Source organism: Esox lucius, chromosome 7 (genome assembly GCF_011004845.1).
Source record: "Esox lucius isolate fEsoLuc1 chromosome 7, fEsoLuc1.pri, whole genome shotgun sequence".
Taxonomy (NCBI): Eukaryota; Metazoa; Chordata; class Actinopteri; order Esociformes; family Esocidae; genus Esox; species Esox lucius.
The window spans coordinates 29,078,449-29,099,226 of NC_047575.1; the positions used below are offsets into that span (position 1 = coordinate 29,078,449).

The 20,778-nt window shown below is 41.5% G+C and overlaps 1 protein-coding gene across 2 annotated transcripts in view; it reads right to left on the reverse strand.

Annotated features, from left to right (window-relative positions):
- LOC105010755 (glutamate receptor ionotropic, kainate 4) overlaps positions 1-20,778 on the reverse strand; it is a 55,986-nt gene that overhangs the window by 17,196 nt on the left and 18,012 nt on the right. For both annotated transcript variants that reach the window (XM_010870324.2, XM_020048648.1), the window contains 8 exons: positions 20,661-20,714; positions 16,823-16,987; positions 12,605-12,757; positions 11,638-11,742; positions 9,698-9,805; positions 7,018-7,221; positions 4,412-4,525; positions 474-583 (listed from right to left, as the gene is read on the reverse strand). In XM_010870324.2, the coding sequence (XP_010868626.1) occupies positions 474-583; positions 4,412-4,525; positions 7,018-7,221; positions 9,698-9,805; positions 11,638-11,742; positions 12,605-12,757; positions 16,823-16,987; positions 20,661-20,714 (1,013 nt within the window). The remainder of the gene's footprint in view (positions 1-473; positions 584-4,411; positions 4,526-7,017; positions 7,222-9,697; positions 9,806-11,637; positions 11,743-12,604; positions 12,758-16,822; positions 16,988-20,660; positions 20,715-20,778) is intronic.

Genomic DNA, 20,778 nt, shown 5'->3' on the forward strand with positions numbered 1-20,778 from the left:
AGGTGATCATGTGAACATGCTTAACCTTGAGGATTTCCCAAACTCAAATTGTTATTTTGCTACAATTCTACAATGTTTGGCAGATGTAGGGGTGTGTAACATGATGGACTGAGAGAACAACCAGTTCATATTGGTCGTGTTTAGCGTGCTGTACCGCATCATTCCAGCAAGGCGCTGCGAAATCAGACAGTTTGACAAAGCAGTCGGCTAATGGATGAGCCGGAATGGATTTGCTGGAACACAGCGAACAATAATCAGTGCCTCCAATCACAGTAGTCCACGCCACGATTTTCCATTTCTGTTTAGATTATTTATTTTTTTAATAAAACCTATGTGCAGTGGTAAATCATAGAAACACATGTAAACACCAACATTTTGTTTTCCATTTCAACTCACTGAAGAAATACTGAATCATCCAAGGGTGTAAATGTTTGACTGAATCTTTAGGCGTCAGTGTTGAGCTGCACACTTACCTGGCCACTAGGAAGAGCACACAGCTGACCATCAGATAGGCCAGGAGCATGAACAGCCAGACACCTGGAGAGAAGGGGTCTAGGAAGGACCAGTAGCTCGGCTGACGGGTCTAAAAAGGCAAGAGCATAAAGAATGCAGCTCGGATTCTACCTAGACCCACTGTTGTTTTACTTTGCTTTATTGGTTGAAGCCACACTGATAAGCGGAGGGAATAAATTGGGGGTTTCACCAGGCTATAAATAATGACCATGGAGACTCAGTTGCTGCCAGGACAATGTTACTAATTTATTGATGTTTGATAAGAATAATTGGGGTACACTGATGTGTCTATTGAGGCCTTTCAGTACTAATCTACCATAGTGAAATAAAGACCCTTAGAAATCTTAAATCCACAAGATGGATAAAAATTATTTTAAACTATTTCTGGTGTGCAAGCATCTGCACAGTAAAATGCAAAACATGTTCTGCTGTCAGGTTTCACCAAAGAACTGTGCAGTCAAGTCACCATATTACCGTAGTTGGATACAGATCAGAAGGGAAATATTCCTGTCAGTGAAGATTTCAGATTTAACGAAAAGGACCCTTTGTTGGGTTACCCTTGTGGTATAAACTCAGAGATGCCATGGCAGTAAGTGCAGGTCAGATGATGGAAAATCACTGACTCCTTCTCATAAAATGTCGGCATTGCCATATATTCACTGTATGAATCAATCCATAATGATGCATCTCTCACATCACCCACAGGACAAAAACTGGCTCAATCAATGTTATTTCATACAAGTTATCAATGCATGGTGATGTTGCATCAACATATGTTTGAAACACATTGGATTGGCAATATGTGATCAACCAGTAATGCATTCATACTGTATAATGTCAAATAGGGCAATTTTTCTCAAAGAATAGTGCAGACTAGTGATCGGAAACACCCAGGATAACTTAATAACTTAATTAATCGTAAAAGACTGGGATCATGGTAATCACTGATACATTTAAAAAATATTTTTGTCCAATTGGTTAATGCTCAGGGTGGGACCATATTATTTACTCTAAAAGCATTCAGTTTGTTTTCAATACAGAACACATAAAAAATAACCTCTTTCCCCAAATAATAACCAATTCCGTATCTGGACGTAATTAACCCAAATAACTGATCGCAACCTGTGGTCCACACTTAAGAGTTAACATAGGCCTACGTTATACAATTGTGCTCAAAAGTTTGCATACCCTTTGAGAATTGATAATATACACTCACCTAAAGGAGTATTAGGAACACCATACTAATACTGTGTTTGACCCCCTTTCGCCTTCAGAACTGCCTTAATTCTATGTGGCATTGATTCAACAAGGTGCTGAAAGCATTCTTCAGAAATGTTGGCCCATATTTATAGGATAGCATCTTGCAGTTGATGGAGATATGTGGGATGCACATCCAGGGCATGAAGCTCCCGTTCCACCACATCCCAAAGATGCTCTATTGGGTTGAGATCTGGTGACTGTGGGAGCCATTTCAGTACAGGGAACTCATTGTCATGTTCAAGAAACCAATTAGAAATGATTTGAGCTTTGTGACATGGTGCATTATCCTGCTGGAAGTAGCAATCAGAGGATGGGTACATGGTGGTCATAAAGGGATGGACATGGTCAGAAACAATGCTCAGGTAGGCCGTGGCATTTAAACGATGCCCAATTGGCACTAAGGGGCCTAAAGTGTGCCAAAAAAACATCACCCACACCATTACACCACCACCACCAGCCTGCACAGTGGTAACAAGACATGATGGATCCATGTTCTCATTCTGTTTAAGCCAAATTCTGACACTACCATCTGAATGTCTCAACAGAAATCGAGACTCATCAGACCAGACAACATTCTTCCAGTCTTCAACTGTCCAATTTTGGTGAGCTTGTGCAAATTGTAGCCTCTTTTCCTATTTGTAGTGGAGATGAGTGGTACCCGGTGGGGTCTTCTGCTGTTGTAGCCCATCCACCTCAAGGTTGTGCGTGTTGTGGCTTCACAAATGCTTTGCTGCATACCTCGGTTGTAACGAGTGGTTATTTCAGTCAAAGTTGCTCTTCTATCAGCTTGAATCAGTCGGCCCATTCTTCTCTGACCTCTAGCATCAACAAGGCATTTTCGCCCACAGGACTGCCGCATTCTGAAGTTTTTCCCATTTCACACCATTCTTTGTAAACCCTAGAAATGGTTGTGCGTGAAAATCCCAGTAACTGAGCAGATTGTGAAATACTCAGACCGGCCCGCCTGGCACCAACAAACATGCCACGCTCAAAATTGCTTAAATCACCTTTCTTTCCCATTCTGACATTCAGTTTGGAGTTCAGGAGATTGTCTTGACCAGGACTACACCCCTAAATGCATTGAAGCAACTGCCATGTGATTGGTTGATTAGATAATTGCATTAATGAGAAATTGAACAGGTGTTCCTAATAATCCTTTAGGTGAGTGTATGTACCAATTGTAAAGAAAACACAACTTTTCTTTCTTATGGGATTCACATTCAACTGTAGGTCATAACAGAATGGCACAATCATAAAACAAAACATGGCAACAAAGAAAAAAATTAACCTGTTCAATAGTCTGCCTATCCTTAGTTCTTAATACTGTGTATTGCCACCTTCAGCATCAATGACACCGTGCAGTCTTTTGTAATAGTTGTCTATTCTTGCAGGTGGTATAGTTGCCAATTTGGTCGTTTGATATGAACCGCACATTTGAGATCTCCCCAGAGTGGCTCGATGATATTACGTTCAGGAGACTGTGATGGCCACTCCAGAACCTTCACCTTTTTCTGCTGTAACCACTGGAGGGTCAACTTGGCCTTGTGCTTAGGGTCATTGTGATGCTGGAAAGACCAAGAGTGTCCCATGCGCAGCTTTCATGCAGAAGAATGAAAATTGTCTGCCAGTATTTTCTGATAACATGCTGCATTCACCTTGCCATACATTTTCACAGGATTCCCAAGCCTTTAGAGCTCACACACCTTCAAAACATCAGTGAACCACCACCATGCTTCACAGTGGGGATGGTATTCTGTTCACTATAGGATTTGTTGACCCCTCTCCAAACAAACCACTTATGGTTGTGACCATAAAGCTCTATTTTGGTCTTGTCACTCCAAATTACAGTGTTCCAGAAGCTGTGAGGCGTGTCAAGGTGGTGTCAGGAATATTCTAACCGGGCTTATTTGAGGCATTGCCGCAGTTTCTTTCTGGAAACTCGACCATGCAGCTAATTTTTGTTCAACTATTGTCGTATTGTGCTCCTTGAAACAACCACACCGTCTTTTTCCTGAGCAGCCTGTATTTCTCCTGAGGTTACCTGTGGGTTTTTCTTTGTATCCCGTATAATTCTTCAGGCAGTTTTGGCTGAACTATTTTTTGGTCTACCTGACCTTGGCTTGGTATCAAGAGATCCCCGAATTTCCACTTCTTAGTCATTGAACAGTACTGACTGGCATTTGAAAGGATTTTGAGATATTTTTATATCCTTTTCCAACTTTATAAAGTTCCATTACCTGGTTACACAGGTCTTTTGACAGTTCTTTTCTGCTCCCCATGGCTCAGTATCTAGCCATTGTCACCTATGTGTGTCAGCTTGTGTGTCTGTAACAAGGCCAAACATTCAAGGGTATGTAAACTTTTGATCAGGGCCATTTGGGTGATTTCTGTTATCATTATAATTGAAAAAGGAGTCAAAAAACTGATAATATATGGCTTCATATGATCACTATCCTTATATAAAATACAGTTTTTCAGTCATATTTTCAAAATCAATACTAGAATTTCACAATTTCAGCCAGGGATGCAAACTTATGAGCACAACTGTACATGGCCCTTCTGTTAGATTATAGAGACAACACTTCCTTATCTAGATACCTTTTGTCAGTAAAGAAATGTGTGCATGCATGGGTCTCACCATGTGTGCTGTGTACATGATGCTGATGCCCAGGGTCATGAAGGGTTTGGAGAAGTCAATGACCTTCTCCCTCTCTGAGGTGATGGTGAGCCCTGCTATAGCCAGGTCAGCTTTCTGGAAGAGATAACAGCCTACTGCATTTAGCCTACCTCCTGATAGCAACACGTACAAATGGTACAGTAGCATTTTGTGAATTGCCATGGATAAAAACATCCGCTAGATCCTTTTTGTGCAGGTTTTTCGCGTGGTTTATTGATGTCATTGATTGGGTAGAGTATTGGTTCATATGGTTTTCCACTTTTGATTTAGGCCATGATTACAGGGGCATTAGCATTCAGTATCGTATAGGAAATGTAATACTGAGAAGGCCCTATCTAGAATGACACAGGTTTAATGTCATTTGGCATAGGTTTATGTTTAATGACATTTGGCATAGGTTTATGTTTAATGACATTTGCACAGTTTGGTTGGTGTAAATAGGTCAGGATCTGGTTATGTGCCCAGAATTTCTACTTGGTTTTCAGTTTAAATAGCTGGCCAGACTAATGACCAAATGAGTGAATGTCAGATAGAAAAGTGCTAATGCACAACCACATTCGCTGTCAAAATTAGCTGAAAATAGTTCTCTCTTCACCGTTTTGGAATTTTTCCAGCTGTCTAGCTTTCATTTCAGAGATAATTAATGAGCTGCACACAACTCTAGAAATGTAGGGCCATTATTATTTCTACACTTTCATATAATTTATTTCATTTGAAACTCTATTGAGTTTCCACTGGCCATAAATACAGTATCTCACAGAAGTGAGTACACCCCTCACATTTTTGTAAATATTAGATTTTATCTTTTCATGTGACAACACTGAAGAAATGACACTTTGCTACAATGTAAAGCAGTGAGTGTACAGCTTGTATAACAGTGTAAATATGCTGTCCCCTCAGAATAACACAACACACAGCCAATAATGTCTAAACCACTGGCAACAAAAGTGAGTACAGCCCTAAGTGAAAATGTCTAAATTGTGCCCAAAGTGTCGATATTTTCTGTGGCCACCATTATTTTCCAGCACTGCCTAAACCCTCTTGGGCATGGAGTTCACCAGAGCTTCACAGGTTGCCACTGGAGTCCTCTTCCACTCCTCCTTGACAAAATCACGGAGCTGGTAGATCTTAGAGACCTTGCACTCTTCCGTTTGAGGATGCCCCACAGATGTTCAATAGGGTTTAGGTCTGTAGACATGCTTGGCCAGTCCATCACCTTTACCCACAGCTTCTTTAGCAAGGCAGTGGTCACCTTGGAGGCGTGTTTGGGGTCATTATCATGTTGGAAATATGTTGGCAGTCCCTGTGGCCCAGTCTCCGAAGGGAGGGGATCATGCTCAGCCTCATTATGTCACAGTGTTGGCATTCATGGTTCCCTCAATGAACTGTAGCTCCTCAGTGACGGCAGCACTCAGCCCCAGACCATGACACTCCCACCACCATGCTTGACTGTAGGCAAGACACACTTGTCTTTGTGCTCCTCACCTGGTTGCTGCCACACACGCTTGACACCATCTGAACCAAATTGTTTATATTGGTCTCATCAGACCACAGGACATGGTTTCAGTAATCCAGGTCCTTAGTCTGCTTGTCTTCAGCAAACTGTTTGCAAGCTTTCTTGTGCATCATCTTTAGAAGAGGCTTCCTTCTGGGATGACATCCATGCAGACCAATCATGCTGCAGCTCAGTTTCAGGGTCTTGGCAATCTTCTTATAGCTTAGGCCCTCTTTATGTGGAACAACAATTCTTTTTTTCAGATCCTCAGAGAGTTCTTTGCCATGAGGTGCCATGTTGAACTTCCAGTGACCAGTATGAGGGAGTGTAAGAGCGAAAACACCAAATTTAACACACCTGCTACCCATTCACATCTGAGACCTTGACACAGGGGAGGGAAAATGATAATTGGGCCCAATTTGGAAACTTTCACTTAGGGGTGTACTCACTTTTGTTGCCAGCAGTTTAGACATGAATCTCTGTGTGTTGAGTTATTTTGAGAGGACAGCAAATTTACACTGTTATACAAGCTGTACACTCACTACTTTACATTGTAGCAAAGTGTCATTTCTTCAGTGTTGTCATATGAAAAGGTATAATAAAATATTTACAAAATTGTGAGGGGCGTACTAAATTCTGTGAGATACTATATGATTCAAGGTCTGTTCAGTAAGGAACAGGTGTTAATAAAGAAGACTTTAGTGATATTACAGAGACAAGTGCTTAAAATTCTCTGCCATCTCCCCTTAATCCTCATCCTCAATCACAATTTCAACACCGGGTGACCTAAGCTAATTAACATTGCCTCCCAAATGGAATTTCCCAACAAAGATTGGTAAAACGATCAGGTAGTCACTTCAAGAAGGGAGTACCCATGCAATACTCACAAGGTGCTCACACTTGACATCTACTCAAATGCATCGCTAGAGTGCGAGGCAAACTGGGATGGGGGGGGGGGGGTGACAAAATGACACAGAGAACATGGAATGCGCTGCACGTTGATCAATTTAGCTGCTACCAGAAACGTCTGGCCACCCTGAAACTCAGCAACACGCAGTCAGCCAGTGCTTACCCTGGAGATGAGCTCGCCCACCATGCCTGTCCACGTGCCGTTGGGGCCCGGCGTCCCGTACATGCCGTCTGCCACCAGCTGCAGACGGTAGCTGAAGTGCAGGTGCTGGGCTAGCTCTCTCAGCATGTCCACGCAAAAGCCCTCGTAGCGCTCGTTGCCTGCCAGGGCTTGGTGATCGGGCCTCAGCATCACATAGGGGTTCTCCTGCATGAACAGGCATCAGACTGGCACAACCTGAGACGTGTGTGGGAGTAGGGTGTGTATGTGGGATGAGGGTGTGTGCGCGCGCGCGACTGTGTGTCTGGCAGTGTGAGAGAGTGGGGGTGTGTTTGTGTGCCTGTAAAAGAATCTGACAGTGAGAATGTCTGCCAGGGTGATTTGCCTGTTTCTCTCCATGACTCATTCCCTCCCTCAGGTCTTGTTTTTTTTCTTTGCTTGATGCTTTATTAAGGCTCTGGGCCACCGGGTGCATTGAAACGAGGAGCACGCATCTGCAGACTACCGCTGGATTTCTTAACATGCTACTAATGAGAGATTACACGGAACTCTGAGCTAAAATAACCATGGTTGCAAAGAAAAAGGAACAGCTGAATTAATTAGGCGGTTTGGCTTCAGGAAGTAGCATAAGGCAAGGTGAATGTCTGTGTTCATTACTCCTGGTCCAAGTAACATCCTATCAGGGACAACAGGCAGGCTCAGAGGTTTTCTGGCTATCGGTTCCATGGTGCCACTCAATCTCAGAGAAGCCCCACTAAAGTATTTCTAAAAAAAAAATCTATATTTTTGTTACAAACATATTTTTTATTGAACATACAAATAGAAAAACAGATTGTTTTAAACAAATGAACATATAACAACCAAAAAATCTATAAAATGAAGCAAAAGACAGTTGTGACAAATAACAAACATAAACAGGACAGAAAAGTAAAAGCCCATGGGAGTGGAATGCCAAGGCTAATTGATTGGAGGGAAAAGTCTCATTTGATCACTTCAACTTTCTCCATGTAGCTAATAATTAGATAATTCTAGTCATGCGTGGCTATGTCACACCCGGCGGACCAGATTAGGCAAACACAAATTAGGAAGAGACACAAGACCTATCAATCAAATAAAGGAGACTGTACATGTAGAAAAAGCCTCAAAATACTCATTTCTTTTCTCCAAGGGTACCAATTAGAATGTACCTCAAACGAAAAACGCAAATCATCATCTACAAATAGGGTCAATAGTAACAGATTCTGCAACACTTGCTATGCTTGTGCTTTATTGAGTTGGCAGGTGGACTAAGGAACCCCAGATTAAACTACCATATATAGGACTATACAGGTGCTGGTCATAAAATTAGAATATCATCAAAAAGTTGATTTATTTCAGTAATTCCATTCAAAAAGTGAAACTTGTATAATGTATACATTTATTCCACACAGACTGATATATTTCAAGTGTTTATTTCTTTTATTTTTTTTGTTTTTATCTGACAACTAATGAAAAACCCAAATTCAGTATCTCAGAAAATTAGAATATTGTGAAAAGATTCAATGTTGAAGACACCTGGTGCCACACTCAGCTGTTGCATTCCTTGTGTCAAGTCACTCTTGAACAAGACACAGCGTCAGAAGTGTCTCGCCTGGGCTAAAGACAAAAAGGACTGGACTGCTGCTGAGTTATGTTCTCTGATGAAAGTACATTTTGCATTTCCTTTGGAAATCAAGGTCCCAGAGTCTGGAGGAAGAGGAGAGGCACAGAATCCACGTTGCTTGAAGTCCAGTTTAATGTTTCCACAGTCAGTGATGGTTTGGGGTGCCATGTCATGGTGTTGGTCCACTGTGTTTTCTGAGGTCCAAGGTCAACGCAGCCGTCTACCAGGACGTTTTAGAGCACTTCATGCTTCCTGCTGCTGACCAACTTTATGGAGATGCAGATTTCATTTTCCAACAGGCCTTGGCACCTGCACACAGTGCCAAAGCTACCAGTACCTGGTTTAAGGTCCATGGTGTCCCTGTTCTTAATTGGCCAGCAAAGTCGCCTGACCATAACCCTATAGAAAATCTATGGGGTATTGTGAAGAGGAAGATGCGATACGCCAGACCCAACAATGCAGAAGAGCTGAAGGCCACTATCAGAGCAACCTGGGCTCTCATAACACCTGAGCAGTGCCACAGACTGATCGACTCCATGCCACGCCGCATTGCTGCAGTAATTCAGGCAAAAGGAGCCCCAACTAAGTATTGAGTGCTGTACATGCTCATACTTTTCATGTTCATACTTTTCAGTTGGCCAACATTTCTAAAAATATTTTTTTTGTATTGGTCTTAAGTATTATTCAAATTTTCGGAGATACTGAATTTGGGATTTTCATTAGTTGTCAGTTATAATCATACCAATTAAAAGAAATAAACATTGGAAATAAATCAGTCTGTGTGTAATGAATGACTATAATACACAAGTTTCACTTTTTGAAAGGAATTACTGAAATAAATAATTTTGATGATATTCTAATTTTATGACCAGCACCTGTATAAGCTAGCATTGAAAATAATGCAGCAAAAGGAGGCCCTACCCAAATTTTTTCAATAGGAAATGCCAAATGCCTTTATAAGTTGTCTGCATTAGCTAAAGCATGCACTGATGCACATGCCTCTGGACACAGTAAACTACTGTTTCTGAAAGATGCGCTCACCAAAATTGTAGTGATGGTGAGGGTGGCATTGAAGACTGAACCAGCCACATTAAGGAGGTGGACGTCGCTCTCCATGGACAGACCATGCTCAGAATGCCACTCACCAAGCTGGGAAAAAAGGCGGGAGAAAAAGAGATGTAAAAAAAAAAACAAGATGTTTGGAGGGCTTCACGAGTCACTGGAAAAAGCAGAGTCACTAACTGACTTGAATCAGTCTGACCACTGTTCACTGTTCCTGCTCCCCAAGTATTTACCCCTCATTAAACGTGCAAAACCATCAGTGAGGACAGTCAAATTGTGGCCAGAGGGGTTCAGACTCAGTTCTACAGCATCAGTTTCAACACACAGACTGAAGTTTATTTGCCACTCAAGCCACCCTTGATTCCCATATGGACATTGAAACACATGCTTCCTCCATTCTGGTTGACATTAACATCTGCTCCAACAATGTCACCACCCATAAACTTATAAAGATCTACCCCAACCAGAAGCCATGGATGAACAGAGAGGTCCGACAACTACTAAAGGCACGCAACGCTGCTTTCAGATCAGGCGATGCGGAGGCCTGCAGCTCATCCAGGACCAATCTGAAAAGTGCTTGAAGACCGCATCCCTTGTGCCAGTCCTGAAGCAGTCAACTGCGTCTAGCCTGAATGACCTCCGACCAGTCACACTCACCTCCATGATCATGAAGTGCTTTGAAAGACTAGTTCTGGCCCAACTTAACAACACAATTCCAACACGTTGGCAGACGTGCCCTGCTACGGGTGGTGAAAACCACCAGCACATCACTGGTACCCGGCTCCCAGCCATCATAGACCTCCAGCGCAAGGGACCTCCAGAGACCCTTCACATCCATGCCACAATCTGTTTGCCCTCCTGCCATCAGGCAGGCGGTACAGGACTTTTCGTTCCTGCACTAGCAGGCCCAGGTTTCTTTCCATCTACAGTTTCTTTCCATCTACTGTAACCTTGCTAAACTCTGTGACCCATAACTAACCTTACCCACCCGCCCACCACTTAGTACTCCCTCTCAGTGACCTTGGTGCACCACTCCCTTGTACTACTGGACTCTGACACTGCCTTGCAAAGTATGATAAGGAAGTTTTCAGTTGTTACATGTACCTTGCACCTTCAACCTGCCTGCAGTGCACATTTAGAATTGGCTTTGTACATGCATTTTTCAGTTTTTACATGTACATCTCTACCTTGGGAACCTCATTGCTGCTATCCCTGTATTTCAGTTGCACATGCAACCTCTAATTTGCTTGATTGCACAGTCAGAATTGCCATTTTCACTTGCATTTGTCTCATCATACAACTATTAATTTCCCACTTGTACATACATCATACTTTATGCTTGTACATTTTCTGCCCCCCCCCCCCCCCCCATTTTCCATCATTGCACATTCAGAATTGCCATTTAGAATTCCCATTAACTCTATTTGCACATCGATACATTCCACCATACACTATACTTAATACTTGTACATTTCCTGCCTCTTTTATTTGCACTTCTGGCTGGATGCTAACTTCATCTCATTGTACTGTACCCGTACTGTTCAATGACAAAGTTTAATCTAATCTAAATAAAGACACTGTTGGATGTCTCATAAGTTAAAAATTACCTATGAAATGCATAATTTGACCAGAGTATTGCAACTCCATGCCATGCCGTTTTATTATATTATACTTCTACAATCCCTAATAAACAACCATAATAAAGTAAAGAGGTCAAGCATACACTGACTAATGTAATTACACCAGAGGGTGCCAACCTGAATCAAAACAGTATCACTTATTAACAGGATGCCTACATTCTAGATGGCACCTGATCCTCTTGCAGTAATACAGTGCTTTAATACACGATGAATCATAGCACCATTCTCCAAGTCAGTCACAAAGTAATTCGCTATTGTGCTTGTGAGGTGCAGTGATACCTGCTTTAGCCCCTCTGAGCTGCTGTGCAACACCCTCAGGGTGTAATTGAAGCGGCGCCCTTTGCTGTTGAACTCTATGTGTCCTGTCAGACCTTCCAATTCAACCTGGCGGAGGCAGAAAGAGAAGGTACGTTACAAACCCAAATGCTACAAATTGGAATGCAATAAATCACATAGTAGGTTTTATAGCGCTCTTTTGTGCGGCCTGGTGGGTTAAGAGTGTGGCGCTAACAATGTCAATGTGTGTTAAATTCCCACAAGGAACATTTCTTAATTGTGTCTCATCTCAGATGAGTAGAGTGTTGAGTGACAGATGACAGGCTTGGATAAAAGGACTGATAGGATGCATACTCTGTACGTACACAAACACACACACACGCGCACAAACACACACTCAGAAACACATACCCACAAACATTTAACGCCTGTTCGAGGCACTTTAAATTGTAATAATAATGATAATATCACATTTGCAATGGGAACATATCGGGCTAACAGATCGGGCTAACAGATTGGGCTAACTATAGGAGCAACACGTGCGCGCAGCCCCATCTGACCTGAGATCAGAATTGCCTCTGCAGTTCAAGAATGGGGGGCATCTGATAGGGTGTTGAGGACAATCCTGTCTTTTGAGGTGCGTTCCAGTCACACAATCACCAATCTGAAATGGCTAAGCTCCTCCAAAAACACTAAGTTCTCCAAAAGGGATCTCATAATCTTATGTCAGACATTATAGCCAATCAAAATGAGGTTCAGGTGGGCACCAGGTCGTTTGGAGAGAATACTGACCATTTCAACAGGTCAGAATTGGTTGTCAGTTCCAAGGTGGTACTTTTCAGCTGAGTGGCTCTTGAAGAAGTGTGTAGCCAAAGGCACACCCTACAGGCGTAGTTTGTTTTGGGAGGGAGGGGGGGGGGGGGGGGGGCACAGGGGCGATGGCCACACACATTCCCATGTCAGTGCTCACCATCCGCAGGTAGTTCATCAGGCTGGTGCCGTGCTCCCATATCTTGGGTGATTGACAGGTAAGCTGTGTGGCGCCTACGCTCTGACTGCAGTTGAGCTCCCTCACAGCCGACACCACAACATGGACAGCATCATACAGCAGGGCTGGAGAGAGCTGGGGGCACAGAGAAAGACGTGGAGATGGGCAGTAGTAAGAAATGACAAGATGAAGGGTTGAGAAAGACAAATGAGCAACACACAGGGAATTTTAGATTCAGGATACTTCACCAGATATTTCTATATTCCATGCAGTGACAGATGTGAGCACTTTCCCCTCCTAAAATGAAGCGGGTTCAGACATAGAGAAAGACTAAGGGAAGAACTGTCCTCAAATGCAATTCAGAATGGCAGGTTTCCAGATAGATAAAACAATACTCACTAGAATGAGGGAAGGTGGTAGTGAATACAGAGTAAGCATCCACAGTCAGTGTCATAGCAGAGAGAATGTGTCCTGTTCCATAAATCAGAGTATGTATTCTCTGGCGGTGTCAAAAACACCCATAGTCCTTAATTAAACAAATATGATTAAGAAAACCCAATCTGTCCACAATGTGGATTAATTGTGTCTGCTTGATGTTGGTGCAGACAGTGCAAAACCAGTCTTTCCACACAGTGAATAGGCTTGAAGAGCATCTGGAATTACTTAATTAATCAAAATGTTTTGAGCAAACCCCCAGGGTATAAATACATTACAATGCAGATGCTTATTCTGGATGAATTGGAAGAGTGTTGTTGTGCCTTATGTGACTAGTGCTGTAAACACACAATTATGTTGGATAGAGTTCATTCTGATAGCTTCACAGCCATAATAATAATAATAGATGTTTCCATCTGTTGATATAGTGGGCTAGGCAATCATCATGTCTGCTCTATACATTACATTTCTATATGCAGTGTTTATAATACTGAATCTTCTTGGTCCAATATCTTACTAATATATGTAAATATATAGATAATATAAATATATGGCTGAGGGAAAACTTTTTATTGCATTACCAGGAAGGTCACACAGCCAGAAAAAAACTCAATTATGAGTGAATCATTTGTTATTCCACTGAAATACAATCACAGAGTTTTTGTTTTAAAACAATAACTAGACAATCACAGACATTTTCATGGGCAACATTTCTTTCAGACTTTACATTATGCTTTCCTTTTTGTCTCTTACTGTGCCTTTACTTTTATAAATGTTCTACTTACCAGGCTTGCATTATGAATAATAATGTTCTTAATTGACCTGCATGATTAAATAATGTTTGATTTAAAATGTGGGTTGCCATGTCATATAGTTAAAAAAGCTAATTTACTTAAAAGGGCATTAGGTAGAATTGTTGCATAAATTCAAAATTGTCAAAATACATTTGGAATAATGGGAAAATTAATACTGTAGTCTTATACAACATTTACTCATCAGAAATGACTTGCTTTCAAAATGAATAACCATTGGTCAACAGAAGAAACCACTGGCTTCTTTTGTCAAATGGAAAAGTGTGACTCTCCTCTTCCACGAGAGTTACTAAGACACGCAATGATTGCTTCTCAAACAAGCAATAGCAGACAGAGGCAAGCAAAATCTCACTGTGATTTCTAGGTTGCTACATTTCTACAAAGCTCACTCAATTTATGTTCGCCTCAGAAACAAGCACTGAATAGTGTAGGAAATCATTCTGCCATCTTAATAGCTTTTTTCACATTTTTAAAATAAAATTTTGTTTTTTGTTTTTACCACAAGATGGGAGCAAATTTGGGATATCCTCTTTAATGAAATTATTTGCTGTTAATCATGATTAATCTGTTTATACAAAGTAAATTATATTCTTGGAATTGTCCAAAATAACGGTTAGCAAAATCATGTAAATGTATAACTTGTAAATCATGGTATTATTTAGCTCAATCCTGGGGCCTCTTTTATTCAACATGTACATGCTACCGTTAACCCAAATCATGCAAAGCAACAAAATTGGTCATCATAAAACACCCAAATGTACACTCACCTAAAGGATTATTAGGAACACCTGTTCAATTTCTCATTAATGCAATTATCTAATCAACCAATCACATGGCAGTTGCTTCAATGCATTTAGGGGTGTGGTCCTGGTCAAGACAATCTCCTGAACTCCAAACTGAATGTTAGAATGGGAAAGAAAGGTGATTTAAGCAATTTTGAGCGTGGCATGATTGTTGGTGCCAGACTGGCTGGTCTGAGTATTTCACAATCTGCTCAGTTACTGGGATTTTCACGCACAACCATTTCTGGGGTTTACAAAGAATGGTGTGAAAAGGGAAAAACATCCAGTATGCGGCAGTCCTGTGGGCGAAAATGCCATGTTGATGCTAGAGGTCAGAGGAGAATGGGCCGACTGATTCAAGCTGATAGAAGAGCAACTTTGACTGAAATAACCACTCGTTACAACCGAGGTATGCAGCAAAGCATTTGTGAAGCCACAACACGCACAACCTTGAGGCGGATGGGCTACAACAGCAGAAGACCCCACCGGGTACCACTCATCTCCACTACAAATAGGAAAAGAGGCTACAATTTGCACAAGCTCACCAAAATTGGACAGTTGAAGACTGGAAGAATGTTACCTGGTCTGATGAGTCTCGATTTCTATTGAGACATTCAGATGGTAGAGTCAGAATTTGGCGTAAACAGAATGAGAACATAGATCCATCATGCCTTGTTACCACTGTGCAGGCTGGTGGTGGTGGTGTAATGGTGTGGGGGATGTTGTCTTGGCACACTTTAGGCCCCTTAGTGCCAATTGGGCATCGTTTAAATGCCACGGCCTACCTGAGCATTGTTTCTGACCATGTCCATCCCTTTATGACCACCATGTACCCATCCTCTGATGGCTACTTCCAGCAGGATAATGCACCATGTCACAAAGCTTGAATCATTTCAAATTGGTTTCTTGAACATGACAATGAGTTCACTGTACTGAAATGGCCCCCACAGTCACCAGATCTCAACCCAATAGAGCATCTTTGGGATGTGGTGGAACGGAGCTTCGTGCCCTGGATGTGCATCCCACGAATCTCCATCAACTGCAAGATGCTATCCTATCAATATGGGCCAACATTTCTAAAGAATGCTTTCAGCACCTTGTTGAATCAATGCCACGTAGGATTAAGGCAGTTCTGAAGGCAAAAGGGGGTCAAACACAGTATTAGTATGGTGTTCCTAATAATCCTTTAGGAGAGTTTATATAGCTCTCAGATGTAGTGACTATGGTTCCATATACTCACTCTGCCAGATCCTTGAACAAATCAATGATATGGATGTGCCAGACCTTTCTACAGCTAAATAAAGATAAAACTGAGAGACTGACAAGAGACTGACAGTCAGTAATACTCTTGACACACAGTCCCTTAAGGCTAAACCCTAAGTTATAAATGTGGTGGTAATAATGGATTCTGATTGGAATTTCAATAGCCACATACAGTGAATAAGAAAATCAGCCTATTACCACTTTAAAAACATTGCTAGAATTAGAGGATTCATATCCAGACAAGATCTAGAAAAACGTATCCACGCTTTCATCTCCAGTAGGTTAGACTACTGTAATGGCCTGTTTTCAGGTCTCTCTAAAAGAATTATCAGGAAATGACAACTCAAACTGCTGCTGCTCAAGTTCTAACAAAATCTAAGAAAGCAGAACACATTAAAACAATACTTAGGTCTCTGCACTGGCTCCATGTATCTCATCTCAGACCTTCTCTCTTAGTATGAACCCTCTAGATCACTCAGGTCATCAGGGTCTGGTCTGATATCCATTCCCAGAGTAAAGACAGGCTGGTGAGGCAGCATTTAGACATGTTTTACACAGAGTTGGAACAAACTGCCAGAAAATCTTAGACTTGCTCCAACATTAACCACTTTTAAATCTAGGCTAAAAACCTTTGTTTTCCTCTTTTATTAATCTTTAAGCTATCTTAAATGTGATATTTTTATTTCTATGTTTTGTCTTTTATGCTAAATATATTTCTATTATATTTTCTTATATAAATAAATTAGAATTGCCCTGTGTATGAAATGTGCTTAAGAAATAATTCAGTGGATTTTGAACGCTTTCAGACAAATAAGCAGGATAAAAATGTTAACATGAGTTACAGTAATAACTGATTAACTCATACAGTCCTGTATATAAATATACAACACAAATGGAACCTTGCTCACCGGGACCCCAGGAAAAGGGGCATGTTCACAGTTTTCCTGCCAGGAGCGGTTAAGACTGAGGAGGAGGTCAGAGAAGTAAGGATGGCTGTGGTTCAGGACAGAAAACCCCAGTATGTTGACATAACGCTCCACCAGGATGTCATCCAACTGCAGTAAAGAGAACTCCTGTTTAGAATAGGAGACAAAGAAAAAACCTGTGTAAAGTAAACAGCACAAGTAATTCAATTTTCGGCAAATCAAAATTGTTGTTGATCTTAATAAATCAGGCAATGGATATAAAAAAGACCAACATACTGCACAGAATCTAGAATTATTTTTAGAGCAAAACTAGGTAGCTCAAAACCAGTGTCAGTGGTAAACCTACCTTTCCCAGACATCTATTTCACCTGAATAGACTATTTTGAAAGGTTGCCAAAAATAAACTTTTGAGAGAAACCATGACATGCATTTACCTGGAGTAAAACTGCATTGGCCCTGACAGTAGATTGAAAAATATAGCTCTTTGGCAACAAACACCAGCTGAAAAGTAGAGCTCTTTGGCAACACGTGGAAAAGGTCATCATACCTATTGTAAAATACGGTGTCGGTTCTTTGATGTTATGAGCCTGTTTTGCATATACTGGTCCTGGGGCCCTTGTTAAGGCTATTAGCGTAATAAACTTTACCAAGTTCCAGATTATTTTAGACAGAAACCTTGTCACATCTCCCATGAAATTGAAACTTGGCAGCAAGTGGATCCAAATGATAACCCACACTGAGCACACATTGAAATCGAAATATTTAAACTGACCACAATATCAACATTTTGCAATGGCCATCTCAGTCTCTGGAATTCAATCGCATTGAAATCCTGTGGATGTCTCATGGATCTGGAAAGATTCTGTATGGTCCAAGATACCTTCCAGGGGGTTCTCTAATCCAGTGTTTCTCAACCCTGCTCCTGGAGGCATCCCGCCCTGCATGTTTTAGATCTCTCCCTGCCCAAACATACCTGATGTAGCTCATGAAGGACTTGATAATGAGCTGAACATTTGAATCAGGTGTAACAGAGCAGAGATCTAAAACATGCAGGGCAGGCGCACAGGAGCAGGGTTGAAAAACACAGCTTTAATCAAATAAATATATACAAATAAACATCTCAATGTCATTACCAGTTAGGTGCCAATAAGATCTACACATTATTACTGTAAGTTTTTAGTCTTTGGGGGTGTACCTATAATTACAGAAATATGTAATTTTGGTTGTTTCCCTTGAATCATTAAGGAAGCAAAAAAACTACACATCTTTGTTCATCTTCATCAAGGGAGTCAATCATTTTAGATAGCATCAAAGAGTGTAGCTGCACTCTTTAAATCGGGGAGGTTGTAGGTGTTACATGTTTATGTTTTATCACTGTTTTTAGTCCAGTTAGGTCACATTTCGCTGAGGGTTATTCTATGCACATCATCTCAGAAAATGACAGAAAATGTGAATTTCGTGTTCCAATAATGTGGACTAATAAACAAAAACACCATACATTAACATATTTGTAATGAAATCTCACAACCATTCTTAATCCCTGTTGTACATACTACTCTAATCCAGTAAACACATTTAGAGCTGTGCCCAAGCAAGGCACTGATATTGTTTTCACATATTACGAGCCAACACAAATTTACAATGTTTTCACTCCTATTTGATGATATTTCTGCAGGCTGGATTTTTGACCTGGCTAGTGGGTCTGTCACAGATGAGAACAAAGCCAACACATACCTACAAGAACCAAACGAATCCACCAAGACAATGAAAAATATGAATTCTTCAGTTGTTGAGCAGGAAAAATATGAGCTTACTACTCTGTATTCAGCTGCTTGAAGCAGACTGAAAGTATGACCTATTGACTCTGAAGGATGGGCAAATGTCCAGAATGCTAACAATCAGCATAGCAACTGCCCCATAAACCAGTAAGGGCCCAGGTCACGTAGGTCAAAAATAGTGTGAGGGGCAGTTGTTTGGTTCCCCTAAACTCTGAAATTCTGTCTGTGATGATGGGGAGTAGAATGTGCAGGCTGACAGGGATTTTATGTGCCGATAAGAGTCACCAGCAGGACATTGTAACGATGACCATTCATATTATTTCACCATGGTGAAGTGCTGTGTCCAGGAACTCCAAGATGTGTTGTGCCTAAGGCTTTTGCCGCGCAGTACTGGCCATATACCACACAATTTGTGCTTTAATGCTTACATATACCAATACCTTTCCATCTCTATGGGTGCATCACAACTGACTTAAAGATCCCCAGAATCATGAGCACAGTTTTAACACATCATACAAAATGCCAAAAAATACGTAACATCATTTGCAATTTGTAACATAACTTACAAATGACGTGGTACATGAGAAAGTATCCGTTTTGGCTCATGAGCACTGACTAAATGAAAGGCCACAATTTTTTCTTTAATCAGCTTTCCTTCTCTCGTTTTCTCATTCATTTACACTCTTTTGATGTCACAGTGCTGGATAAGACCATGGATGCCACGGCGCAACACAGAACAATACCGTGGACGTCACGGTACAACACAGAACAATACCTTGGATGTCACGATACAACACAGAACAATACCTTGGATGTCACGATACAACACAGAACAATACCTTGGATGTCACGATACAACACAGAACAATACCTTGGATGTCACAATACAACACAGAACAATACTGTGGATGTCACGGCACAACACAGAACAATACCGTGGACGTTACGGCACAACACAGAACAATACCACGGATGTCACAGCACAACACAGAACAATACCGTGGACGTCATGGTACAACACAGAACAATACCGTGGATGTCACGGCACAACACAGAACAATACCGTGGATGTCACGGCACAACACAGAACAATACCGTGGACGTCACGGTACAACACAGAACAATACCGTGGATGTCACGATACAACACAGAACAATACCTTGGATGTCACGATACAACACAGAACAATACCGTGGATGTCACGATACAACACAGAACAATACCGTGGATGTCACGATACAACACAGAACAATACCGTGGATGTCACGGCACAACACAGAACAATACCGTGGATGTCACGGCACAACACAGAACAATACCTTGGATGTCACGATACAACACAGAACAATACCGTGGATGTCACGGCACAACACAGAACAATACCGTGGATGTCACGGCACAACACAGAACAATACCACGGATGTCAAAGCACAACACAGAACAATACCGTGGATGTCACGGTACAACACAGAACAATACCGTGGATGTCACGGTACAACACAGAACAATACCGTGGATGTCACGGCACAACACAGAACAATACCGTGGATGTCACGGCACAACACAGAACAATACCGTGGATGTCACGGTACAACACAGAACAATACCGTGGATGTCACGGTACAACACAGAAAAATACCATGGATGTCACGGTACAACATGGAACAATACCACGGATGTCACAGCACAACACAGAACAATACCGTGGATGTCACGGTACAACACAGAACAATACCGTGGATGTCACGGTACAACACAGAAAAATACCGTGGACGTCACGGTACAACATGGAACAATACCGTAGATGTCACGGTACAACATGGAACAATACCGTAGATGTCACGGTACAACATGGAACAATACCGTGGATGTCACGGTACAACACAGAACAATACCGTGGATACCTTCCGGGACTTACACATCAATATACAGTTTTTGTAGGTTCTGTGAAACATGTTTTACTTTGAATAATAAGACATATGTATAGAGCAGAACTGAACTTCTATCCATTTAACATAAAGGGTTAAAAAAAGGCATCTTACCATTGTAGTGAAGATGTAGGTATAGTAGACAGACAGCATCCCCAACTCTGATGCCTGATAGAGGAAGGGAAAAATCAGAGATCAGGCCTTTTTTAACTCAAAGGATTCAGTCTTTCAG